A 13,139-nucleotide genomic window follows, 5' to 3' on the forward strand; every position below is an offset into this window, starting at 1 on the left:
TTGAGTCAAAATTTCCCAAACAAAAATCCAAACCAAAAAAAAAAATGGTTCCTTTCTACTGCTTTTAAATACAGTCTTCAGACCATCCACATTTTAACTAGTTCTTATGCATACCTTAAAGAACTGCTGTTACTGAGTCAGCTTCTGCAAATGACTTCAAAGATCTTCATGAGAAAGAAATGAGAAAGCAAAAGTGCAAGAAGTACAATGAATTCTTAATTTTATTTTTCATTTTAAAATATCCAACAATTGAAAGTGCGTTTTTGTTCTCCATGCCCTTATTTCAGATAGCGGGAGATGTAAAGATGATTGTTTTGTTCTGTGGGAAACAAAGGACTGAGATCAGTAATATTAACACACAAATTATTTCATTAAATACTATGATGCTAGATTTATTGAATCTGTTGAATGTCAGCATACATAAGCTATGTGCTCTCATTTTTTCCCCACCTATCCAGAATGCAAAATGTGGTCTCAGCGTTATTGCAAAAAATGCGTAGCTTTTAGCTTAACTTTGTATCATACAGACTAAATAAAACAATTACATTGTGCTGAGACTTAGCCATTGTAGCCACTCTTTTTCTCTTTTTTTTTTTTTTTTTTGTAAATCCTAAGAGAACTTGAGTAAAAATTCCTTCCAAAATTGCAGTGAGCCAACTACATATAAAACAAGTATATATTCTCAAAAGATTAAAATGATAAGTAATAAGCAGCTGGCATTTACTGTAAGTGACAGAACCATGACACTCATTTCCATACCATATATATTTCTATACTTTAAAACGTACTTTACACATTTTCTACTAAGGCTGATATGATCTATAGTTACTATGCATACTTACAAAATGCTGGAAATTAAAATAATCAATTTGCTTAGTTTTATGAAATGCAGAATAGCTTAGAAGTGACTGACCATTCATGCAGGCTGTCCTTCCTAAATATTCTTGTTAAACTTTCCAGATCTTCATTTTTGAAATGCAGTTCTTCTAGCAGCGTGGTCAGGAACTGTGTGTACGTTGGGCTTGTCTGACTGTTCTTGAAAACTGGACTAATTTGTGACAATCTGGGAAATAAATAAATAAATAAATAATTTTTTGATACATTAAAGAGACTTTGCAGTATTAGATGTAAAAAAGAAAGGCTTGTAAAAGTTCAAACCACTGTGCTGAAGAAAGGTGATTTATAATGTCACACTTGGTTTGTTACAGTACAATACATAAGACTGTATACATTATATACAATATGTATGAGCTGTACTGAGATATTTAATCTTACTAAGATATAGTGAAACTAAATAAAGTTCAAATAGAAATAAATGGGCTAGTAGTTTGTATGCCTCTAATTGGTTGTATACTGATGCTATCTACCACAAGCAAATTTCAGAACAAAATACAAAATTACATATAAAAAAGAAAAAATATAAATGTCAATATTTTTATCTTTACCAAAAAGCTCCTAAATGTTAATATCGTAGAACTTGTACGGTTCCTCGTATGAATGAAATATAAAAGAGGTATAAAATTCACCTTAAAGTAACTAAGAATATTTTAACCATAAATTCTAAGCAGGGCTCCTTGGCAGATGTTGTACATAACTGCAGTCACACGCTGGCAGGCTTCATACCATTACATTTGTAAGATACATGAGGGTCTGGTCCGCTTATGTGGGGGACTGCCCCCACAGTCAGCACAAAATGAAGTCACGTGGTCACAAAAACTATATTCAGATTAGTGCCACAGATAAATAGACACCATACAGGAACATTTCAGAATGTTTGGGAAATGACGTGCTTTTAAGAAGTTGCTCAAGGTAGTCTACAGCTTATTATAAACTTCGCAGCTCCAAGAGCCTGCAAGTAATAACTAAGATAAAAACAAATAATAATCAATAATAACAAACATACAATATAACAAATAATAAAAAACAATCTTACTAACAAAAAAGATAAGACAAATTAAATAAAACAGTTCCTTAACAAAAAAAGTTTCCAAAATTTTTTCATTAATAAAATTAAGATTTTTTTCATTTATTTTTTATTCTATTTCAATATGTATATGCTAATATGCATATGCTAAATAACTACCTAGCACTGACACTTGGTGAGTAGGATTTTAAGGGATGCTCAAAGTAATGACACGGTGTGGTACAAACCAGACTGATGCACTAACACTGCTATACGAATCCTCCCACAAAAGTGAAATATTCACAGTGGGATTTGTGATGTTTTGACTGAGGCTGCTTTTTTTTTTTTTTTTTTTTCTGTAATTTGACAGACATGACTGAGTTGTCTCCTTCCTGGTGAGAATTACAGTAGTTACTGTTTAATCTGGTAAAACAGAGTGTCCCTGACCAGGGCTGACAATCTGGAGGTTGATTTTTGCATCATAATGCTTTATCAGCAGGGAAACAGAAATTGCTGATAGAAGATCAGAGTGACCATTTCAGGTTGTTGGTCTGGAGATGAGGTGAGTGGGTCGAAGACCTGGAGATGCATTGCTCCTACTCTTCAAGTCACTCTTCTCCAGATTTAAGAGGCTGTATACGAGAAGAGACTGGTGGCATAAACTGGTGTCATGACTTCCTGAGTGCTGGTGCCAGGAGGCTGCAAAACACTCTCTGCAGTATTGTAGATCTACATACATTTTAACTTAACCACAAGGTAGGAGAAAGAAAATTAAGAGAGTAATTTCTCTAAAAGAGCAGAAATCTTATGCAGTTTTAAGCAATATACTAACATACCAAAACCTTTATGCCACAAAGCTCACAGGCTAAACGGTCTCTCTCTCTCTTCCCCCCATATATATACATGCATGTGTGTGTGTGTGCGCGCATTTGTATGTATATATATATTTTTGGAACTGCAGTTTGTGAAATTACATAGTTTCATAAATTACAAATATTTCCTAACTACCGCACCCTGTTTAAGACATCCTGTATACAGAGCAGCTATTATAGCCCATGCTAAGGAAGAGAAAAGTATTCCTATCGTCAGAGAAACTGTCAGGCATTCAATATTGAGGAACAAACTTAAAAAATGAAAATAAGTTTTAGCTGTTTTTTTTTTTTTTCCTTACATGACCTTCGTTTAAAAAGTCATTAAGCTATTCATCTGATAAGCACGAGACAAAATCAAGAAGTAAGTTCAGAGACACACAGAAGTTTCTAGCAATTATTAAAAAAAGGCATCGAAAATGAAGCAATGGATTATACATTTATGAATACGTGTACAAACACTTTAGTCTTGGAAAACTGTGTCCTTTTGGCATTTAAGTGATGCTCTGACTTGTCATTTGAAAAGCAGTGGTTCTCGGGTACTGTTCTGCTTTTAAATGGCTGTTTGAACAGAAGCAGAATCTTTTGTCTTTTGAGCAAGCACAACTTGCCAGTTTGCACTGAGTAATAAGTTTCATGGTCTTAGTAACACTGGTCCAACGTATATTTGTGGTACTGCACAATAGAGTTTGAAGGCTGTGCTCTCATCTTTGCATGCTAACTGAATTAAACCATAATTGTATGCAAATAAACCAGAACAGTCTTTGGAGTCATTATCTTGCCAGCTACAATGACCATAGCTCTGAAAAAAACTATCATGACTAATTCAATGTAATGATATATAGGATTTCAACTTTAAGCATCATGGAATTGCCTTGAAACTCTCAGCATCTTCAAAAAAGGCAGAATATAAACAGGACAGAAGATACTTGAACAATAATGACTGATTACTGCAGCAGTGAAAAGAAAAATATAAATGGTGCTTTTCTGTTAGTTCTTTCACGTTGCAACATTAACATGGAACAAACTGTTGTGAAAAAGTCAAATAGAGTATAAAGGATTAAGTGATTAAAAACAAACAACTATCATCTACAGAAGTGCATACAGATGTTACTGTCCAAAGTTATATGCCTATGCTTCAAAGGATTGCCCTCAGCACAGTTAAGAGGAAACTTTCATGCTCACTTCATGGAAAAGTAGTACGGTATAGATCAGGCTTCATGAAACAGTGTCGTTTCCTGCACACCCACTTACACCATATGGTAAACAGGTCTTTGTAAAGTTTAAAAAGTGTTAAGAATGTCAAACTATATCTGAGTGATAAAATTTGTATTTGCTGGCTATTCCACATATGCTACGTGTTCAAAAAAAATTCATGTGAAGACCAAGGTATTACTATAAAGCTATTAAGTGACATCTGGCTACTATAGAATGTTGACATAGCTTCAGTGCTTCTACTCAAGCCCCAAGCTTTCTATGAATTAGTCGCCTTACAAAAACATTTGACAAGTACATTTTGAAGTTTGACCTAAATTAGAACATTTCTAGAAGCCAGTCACATTTCATGGAGTAAATGTAATAAATTGATAGCGTGTGAAGGATTTGTTCACAGCTCTACACCTACCTTAACCAATACAACAGAATACATTCAGAAAAGACGATGGCAGAGTGGCAATTTTTGTACGGCGATAAAACACTAGTTGGGACTTCGTAAACAAAGATGCAAAAAGTCTGTCTAAATAAATTTTACAATACTTACAAAACCATCTCCCCTACACACACTGGACTTCAAGAAAAACTTCCTGGACTTCTTGTTTAATATGAACTCTGCAATCCCCTTTGAAAAAACTAAAATTTCGAAGCCACCTGTATGATATCACCAAGTTGGAGATCTCTGAACATGCACCTGAAAATGGTCAGAACACAACCACCTAAGAGTTGTTTTCCTTTCCAGTCTCTAAAATTGGCCACTTAAACTTACAGAAAAAGTGCAGAGAATAGGGGTACACAGAAGTGTACTTGATCCCATGCATAGCAGTTGTACACTCATGAAGAAAAGCCATATGCTTATTCTCAATATAATTAATAATTACACCCTCTTAGAGAAATCTAAGTATTGCCAGTCTTTCTATTTCTAAAGGCAGAATCTTAAAAAATAAAAGCAAGTCGCGTGGCGGAAGCACTTATTTAAACTTTACCTTGTTTCACATGCTCAGTAGAGCAAGAACAGAATTCTAAAGCAGAATGAAGGAACAGGCAAGTGCCACCTGTCTTTCTGCAGAAAGCTTTGGAAAGTAGGATATAAACATTTTTGCCAACTATAGGTGTTTGAGCACTGAATGACTAACACATTCATCACAACATAGTTCTTTTCCTTTTAATTCTCTCATTTTTCTTCTAGCTTTTGTTTCAGGCACTTATATTTTTTACACTCATCATAACCAGGATGACAGAGTTGCAACAATGATCACAAAAGTTTCTTGAACACTCATTTCAGAACATGGAAATGAAGCAAGAGCTGGTGGCAAATAGTGGCAGCACATTTTTTTTTCCTTCCCCAGCAAACAGTCACAGACTGCCACATATGTGCTTCGGGGAAGGTGCCAACAAGCTTCTGACTAAGGTGCCTTCAGCAGACTCTCACTAAGGGTCCCCACCTGCATTTTTCTGCTGTCCAAAGCATTTTTCTGCTGTCTTTGGGTAGTCACCAATTGGACCATGGCTAGCTCTTATCCCACAAGCATTTTAGCTGAAGGTCTGGAATCACACACTGTTTACACCTGATAGAGAATAAAAACGTTTGCAAGCCTCAAGCATCACTTCAGGTGATTTAATGTAGCTAGTAAAGGGCCTGAAAGATCAAGCAGCCATTCCAGCAACACACTATTAGCACTTAAAAAAGCCAACGCATATTTGCTCCACCGCTATGACAAAGTCATGTCACATTGTCAACGAGGACTGATTTAGGAGACACGATGCTAAAAAACATGAAGCAATGTAACTGTGCAGGTGCCACACCGCGGAGTGCAATTTATCATTACCCATCAGCTACAAGAAAACATCAAACAGATCTCTGTCTGAACAGGAAAACCTTGAATACTAAAAGTTTTCAAGGTTATCACCAATATTTGGATACAAATGACAAATATTTCAGTGACAACTCTACATTGAAGCATGTTGCTGGGGTTTGGCACGGACTGGTGAGGGATCATGGCTCTTTTCGTGCCTGTGATCAAATGGCTGTGAAAGCAGAGCAGCTGATGTAAATTTTTAGCTGAGGACTTCCTCATTGAGCAGGCTGCTAAAAGCTAACTACACCATTTTCTCTTCTCTGCACTTCATGTTTTCCTGGCCATAATCACTTCTACTCTTCCCCATTGGGCTGAGTTACCCTTGCTATGCAGACATATGAATACATTTGAGAGTTTACACTATTGCATGAAACAAGCAAACTCGTTCTCAACAATTGGATATCGGCTGGTTTTCTTACTGCATCAGATACAGTTTAATGCCTTAATAGTTGCATGCCTGTGAACCACTTTTGTTGTCATGTGGCCATAAGTCTTTAAATCAAAAGCAGGAATTATTAGCATCATGCGAGTCACAAATAACGGAGTTAATTTGGAAGTCTGGGTAATTTCCACTCAAAACTCACATGTGCAAGACTCTTACAAGTCACTTACGTATCTAGAAAAATGAAGTCATGAATGTAGGACAGCGGTTATCATCTTTATGAATAATTAATTAATACTTAGAGGAACTAAGTTACAAGAACAGAGTATTTCCTGATTTTCTCTTCCTACATATTCTTTTTGTCAAAAATACAGTTTGGGACAGTATTACCTAAATATCTTCTGTTTTGGGGAGTTACAAGGAGCATTAAGAAGAAGAGTACCTTTTCCCACATACCTACCATTCCGAGGTGAAATCATCTCTGCTTGGATTGCTTCTATAGGGTGTAGAGGATCAGCACAGTGCTGAGTGGCTCAAAATGTGCCACATGCAGCAGTGCTGGTTGGCAAGTGCTAGGAGAGGGTGTTGTCTTCAGACCAACCCCATGGAAGACTGGTCAAAGCAGAAGCTACTGGGGATCCCAGAGCAAGTCCTTCTGCAGAAGGCAGGCTGATGGCCAAGCTGAGCATGTTGAACCACTTCTGGGATCAACAGTGGGTCACAGGACAGTGCCAAGGAGGCTGCTGTCACCTTGACAGGCACCCCTAAAGTTGTTTCAGTCATACAAGGCACTTTAATTTCATCAACAGCCCAAGACTCCTTCAGCACCAATCTACAGTAAATTTCCCACTCCTTGCACTGAACCAAAAGAGACAGCACAAAACCTTGTCCGTAGATGTAAATAAGCTTTTGAACAGGTTTATAAAACCTGAATAGCAGTGTCATGCTGCACGTCATTTTCAGTAATAGTTCATCTCATAACGTGTTAAAAACCCTCTGGAAATACACAAAGCCATGTTAAATTGGTGCAACCATTCCATTATAATCTGTTCTACTCTGTCAAAACACAAGGAACTCTTTTTTTTTTGTGCCTTAACAAATACTTTATATTTGTACAACCTGTGTTACAGATTTGATGGGCTTAGCAATGCAATAAAAATATTACTAATCAGAAATGACATTCTTTTAATATAGCAGAGTTTTCCAGAATATACTCTTAGATTCCATTTTAATTATATTCCTATGGCAGAAGTCTCTAATGCAACTGATTAAACGTTAAGTTTCTGTTTTGTTTAAGACAAATGACTAGACTGAGTCAATACAACAAGTGTTACAGATCAGCAGTAAAACTCACTGAAATAGACAGGCATTGCGGCCTGTAGACCATTTGCCTCTCCATGTAACTGGGCGGTGGCCAATGTATCAATCCCTTAATATTAGTGCTTCTGTTGATGGGATGAACTGAAAAACTTTCTGCATTTATCCACTGCATAAATCCCTACTGAAAGGTGCTGGGGCATTTTGACAGTGTAAGTCAATACATCACTGTCATTCTGGATGTTCTACCCACCACACTGCCTACTTGCTCAATTTGAGGTAGAGTCCTTCATCCACCAGCGTATCACTACACACAGTATACTTGTCTAGGGACAGCAATTTTGTTAGTGCAGTATCTCAAATCACAGCAGGGATTTCCACAGACATTGAAGCAAAACACGTCCATCAGGCAAGTTAGTATTAGCCAGAAAATCGATCTGAAGCACAGCGTGTGTGTAGTGGTAGCTTAAAGCTGCGATACTATGGAACTTGCAAAAATTATAATCTTAGGGATATTTAAATAGTTACACAGTCATACCGTGCAGAAATTATAAACATTAATTACATCCCCGTTATTTAATTTAGCCATTATGCTCAGTTCCATTAAAAAAAAACACACACTGATTTCTTACTACTTCAGTTTGAGCATGATTTAAAAAGCTCAACATTAAAAATAAATAAATAAATAAATCAGAAAACCTTGTTAAAAGCAAAAGACTGTCCTAAAGTGAATTTTCCATTAGAACACATTAATATTTGACAGACAATCTTGAACTGGAAGAATCTAATTTACAAACATAATGCAGTGGTATTTAAAAATATCTCTCATGTTGTCTTCCTTTTAATTAAATAATTATACTAGTGGGAAAAAATGCGATTATGGTTAGTATAATTTGCAACTATGAAATAAAAGCAACTCCTACTTTGGGACCCTTTGTTAGTATTTCCTATTGGCCAAAGAGGAAAGTCAGTATTCAGAGGTATTTTTCTTTCATCTCCACAAATTTATTATTTGTGTTTTCTGTTTTCTTCAAAGAAAGATAAAACACACGATGTTGATTGATAGCAACTGACAGAAATAGATAATTTTCTTACTGCAGGAAAAAAAGGTACTTCTGGTCTAGTTTTAAATATAGCCTAAGGATCCTATTCTCATCATAAAGACAAGACTTTTGTAGCTAAAGTGCAGTTTATATTTTATTTATTATTTAACTTTCCCTTCATTACTGTGTACTGACTTGTCCACAGCATCCATGCACAGTTTAATCCTCTGATGGCAACAGAAACTAAATTATTCATTTATTTTTTTTTGTCCACTACACTTAAATCAATGCTACAAACAAAATCAACGACTGGAATTCCTACTTAATCCAAACATACTACAAAACTTAGGGTTCATTCAAGAGGTAGCTTTGTTCACAGTTTCCACTACCTTCACTTTTTCATATGCAGCTTCTACAAAACTGTTTTTTGAACTATATTTATGTATATACTTACAATAATTATATTTTTCTTCTTTCAAAGTTCACCTCCCACAAACTTTTCATTTAGTTGGTAACCAAATAGTAGTCAACTTCCATTCCCTGTGAATGGGACCAAAACGTCACTCCTGGCACAGAAGAATGAATACAACTAACAGCAAACAGAAAGCATACCTGCAGTAATGGGAGTTTCTACAAGAGGCAGTGGGTACAAACTGGAAGACAGGAAGCTCTCCTTTACTGTGCGGGTGACGGAGCACCGGCAGGGACTGCCCAGAGAGGCTGGGGGGTCTCTCCCCTGGGAGACATTCGGAAGCTGCCTGGACATGGTCCTGGGCAGCTTGCTCTGGGTGGCCCAGCTTGAGCAGGGGACTTGGACCAGGTTGGCTTGGACATACAATTCTGCCACAACGTAATGGTGTAATACGGTTCGTCCTCAAAAGCAAATTGAAAGTGGAATTTCTCACTATTCCCATATTTCAATGCCGTGTGAGTGACCAGCAGTACACAAGCATGACCACAGCAATTTCTATGCAGATGAGAGTAACTTTACAAGTCTTCTCATTGGACAATTTCTTTAACCTTTGAAATGCAAGCATCAACACAGAATCCACTCCTATAATGTTCCTTCTGAACAAGTTTCCTGACCCTATGTATACACACACAAAACAAAAAAAGTTCCCTTGGTAAGTGTCCTGGAAAGGAGCTACACTTCTCAGAACATTCAACAGATGGAAAATGATGTCACGTTCTCTGCCAGCATTTGCCAGATATATGCTGTTCCTGGAACATTAAGTAGTTGACTTCATTAAGTACTAGGAGACCACTGGTTTTCACACCCAAGCTTAGCCTGTCTAACAGGAAAGAAGACAACCAACATTCTGGAAATACTTTGATGGTACAATGCCAGTGACAAAAAATCAAGGACAGGACTCCCTTAAAGCTATAACAATACGGAATGGTTCTATTTGCATCCTCTGTTAAGGATTTTAGGAACTCTATTTTCAAATATTTGCTTATTTTAAAGTGACTACGACCACAAAATATTATATCAGGTTCAGAAAACAAACAAACAAACCAAAAAAAACACACCACAACAATTATTTGGGCAGTCTTGTACCAGACAGACCTTCCAGAAAATTTCTTTAACAGTGGATTAGAAAAACCTCTATCCAGACAAGACAACAAGGGAAGCACCAAAACTGGCTCAGAGATCTGTGGTTTCTTATCCTAAGTACTTTTCAGTTTAGCTGGATCAATGACTGTTTCACCATTTTGTATTGGCAGATATGACTGCAGAACGATTATTTAAATACCTAAACCAGTATTGTACCCACCTTTGCATCACCACATTCCAAGTTATTACTACAGTGCTAGTTCACAGAAACAAAGAATCAGAACTTAGTAATACCGTTTGCCGTTTAAAGACCATTCATACAAGGAATTGTTCCGAAAGGTTTCAATTTAGCTTACTTAGCTGCATAAATCCACAGCAATAGAATGTTCACAATATAAGCCCAGAAGAAAAGAAATCACTATCAGCTGTTTCCCTCTAACAAATCTAAGTTTCTTAGGTACACATTTCAAGGACAGGCCTTGTTTAAAGAGCTCCATTTATGTGAAGTCTGTTTCCTGCTAACCAGCTGACAGGTCAAAAGTACTTCTCAGTCCTAGCATTTGCTCCCATTTTTCCCTCTTTTTCAACTTGGCCAAAAATTTAAACATTTACAATTTATTTTAAAATTGATCCTTTCATCCTTTTCAGTCTTCTGTTCCTTACATTTTATGTTCCACAAAGTTTTCCTTTGACACCTCCCACATACTGCAATCTATGCCGTTGCAGCCCTTGGGTTACTTAGCTACATTAAATTAAGCACAGGTATAAGTCACAGTGAAATTAGCAAATACTAAGACCTAAGCTTTAGAGAGCCTGAACCTTTTAAGTGCTTTGTAAAATATACACTATTGTATATATTATTGGGCACATACAACGAGACGATTTAATATCTAAAAGATGCATTAATGTATCAACCTGGCACATTTTATGAATTCAGTATTATTTTATGTACATCCATTTTTGCAGTTGCTGAGTTTTTGTTGCTACCACACACTGGAAGTCTATTCCCATCAAGTCGTTATCTCAATGCTATGAAAAAAAAACCAAACCAAACAAAAAAAAAAAAACACTTCAATAAAGATTAAATCAGAAATATACTGTCATACAGTTGGAACAGCTACAACGTAATGTGCTTAGGTAAAAAAAATTGCCAATACTTGACTTTGTAAAATGTAGTCACCCGTACTCTGTTACCTTGGAAGCAATGATCATAAAATTGACCATAGTTTAGTTTCAGAACTTTCTTACACTGTAACTTGATTATCTGCCTTTCAGTCCAATATACAAATCAAACACCTGGAATAATGCAGCTGAGTAAAGAGACATGCTAGGAATAGATTTGCTTCAACTGTGTTCATTTTTTTTTCTTTCAGAAGTTAAACATAATGAGCTCCCCAAAGAGACTACTTTCTGCTTGTTTTCATGAATATGAAAGGAACACATTTCAGAAAATACTGTACATTTTTCACTTTCCGTCTTTACATTCTATATCAGGACCAGGACTTTATTGCCAGAGTGAATCAGCACACTTGGTGCCAAAAAGCTTTTATGTGTCAAGAAGTAACAAACTAAGAAGAAGTACAAATTTTCTTTGTACTCATTTCCTACATTATTAGGGAATGAAAACAAGCCTTCAGTTCATCAGTGTACTACTCACTATCATTTATCGTATCAAAATGCATTTCTTTCCTTTCTGAATTAATTAGTTGCAACCTCTTCCTCCCTCCAAATTTTTCATGCCTGTAAGTAATTTTCACCTTCATTCTGGTAACTATAGAGTATTATAGAAACACCAACTTTCTCCAGCATAACATTATCCACATAAAAGCTAATGAAATGCACCTCTGTTCATTCCCCCCAGCTGACATAAATCTTTGATGCATGGGTCTTTGAGAAGTTACTTGGACTACTGCTCTGATCCAAAGAAATTGTAACTTTGCTCGGTTAGTCAACTAGTTTTGTTTTTCAAGACGTAATTCATTCATAAAGCCACTTTTCTTCTTCATTTTTTCCATTATTTGCAGGATTCCTTCTCCTTAAAAAAACGTTATTTACAAAAACATTGTCTGTCATGTCAGGTCTGACACTTTCAACAGCAATATGACAACAGAAACCAGCATCCCCAAAATGAAGTACTGTCTTTTTAGGGACAGTTTATCTTTCTGTCTTGCATTATAATGTTTTACATTTCATAATCTGCATCAAGTACTATAAGGAGAAAACTGGTAAGATCTTTGAAAGCTACTGTTCGTTTGGGGATTTCCTATAATCAAAGTTTTTCTGTTACAGTGGTTCCAGAAGAGTTAAGTAATGCAACACTTCTACTTTGGGCACAATTTATTGCAGACCTGAAAGAACAACAGGACACATCTCTTAGGCTAACAGTGGTATTGTTATGACACTCTGCACAGCACAAAACAAATTAATCTAGAACCCATACTAGAAATCATGCTGGTACAGAATAACAGGAGATCACATTCTAAGAAGCAGTAGTAACCTTTCAATGATGTATACCTCTACATTTATTTCTTTGTTGTTCAGAAACAACAAGCCAAATAAACATTGATTTGCATCTTATGATGCAAAGTTTCTTGTAAGTCAAAAACATCACCTGTGTATTACGTCCCCAGCAAATGTAACTACAGAAAGTTTACAATGATAAAGTTAAAACTCTGAAAATAAAATATGTGTTTGTGTGTCAGTCATGTTTTTCTTCTAACAGATGGGTAATGTTTCATAGTAAAAAAAACGTGTTTGCATTGAATGTATTAAGATTAATTATTAATAAGGAAGCAAGTATATTTCCATAAGGATAGAGCTTCAGGACTCAGTTGCAAAATTAACAGCTCAGTTTGCACAGTGATTGAAATTAAAATATGTTTAAAACTAAGTTTAGGGCAGCTGTTAACGGTGTTGTATTACTCACAATGCCATACTTGCATTATCTGTTCAGAACTGCCTATATTACAGTGTAACTGTATAATTTATAATGACATTAC

The 13,139-nt window shown here is 36.1% G+C and overlaps 1 protein-coding gene across 5 annotated transcripts in view; it reads right to left on the minus strand.

The window, feature by feature from the left end:
* Positions 1–203: 203 nt before the first annotated feature.
* Positions 204–13,139, minus strand: part of RPAP2 (RNA polymerase II associated protein 2) — a 35,825-nt gene continuing 22,889 nt past the window's right edge. For 2 of the 5 annotated variants that reach the window (XM_068690904.1, XM_068690903.1), the window contains 2 exons: positions 914–1,063; positions 204–319 (listed from right to left, as the gene is read on the minus strand). In XM_068690904.1, coding sequence (XP_068547005.1) covers position 319; positions 914–1,063 — 151 coding nt within the window. In that variant the 3' untranslated portion in view covers positions 204–318. Of the gene's footprint in view, positions 320–913; positions 1,064–9,039; positions 9,126–13,139 lie in introns of those variants that run through there. The other 3 variants (XR_011098994.1, XR_011098995.1, XM_068690905.1) reach the window with 2 other exon arrangements.

This window comes from Anas acuta, chromosome 8, assembly GCF_963932015.1.
Source record: "Anas acuta chromosome 8, bAnaAcu1.1, whole genome shotgun sequence".
Taxonomy (NCBI): domain Eukaryota; kingdom Metazoa; phylum Chordata; class Aves; order Anseriformes; family Anatidae; genus Anas; species Anas acuta.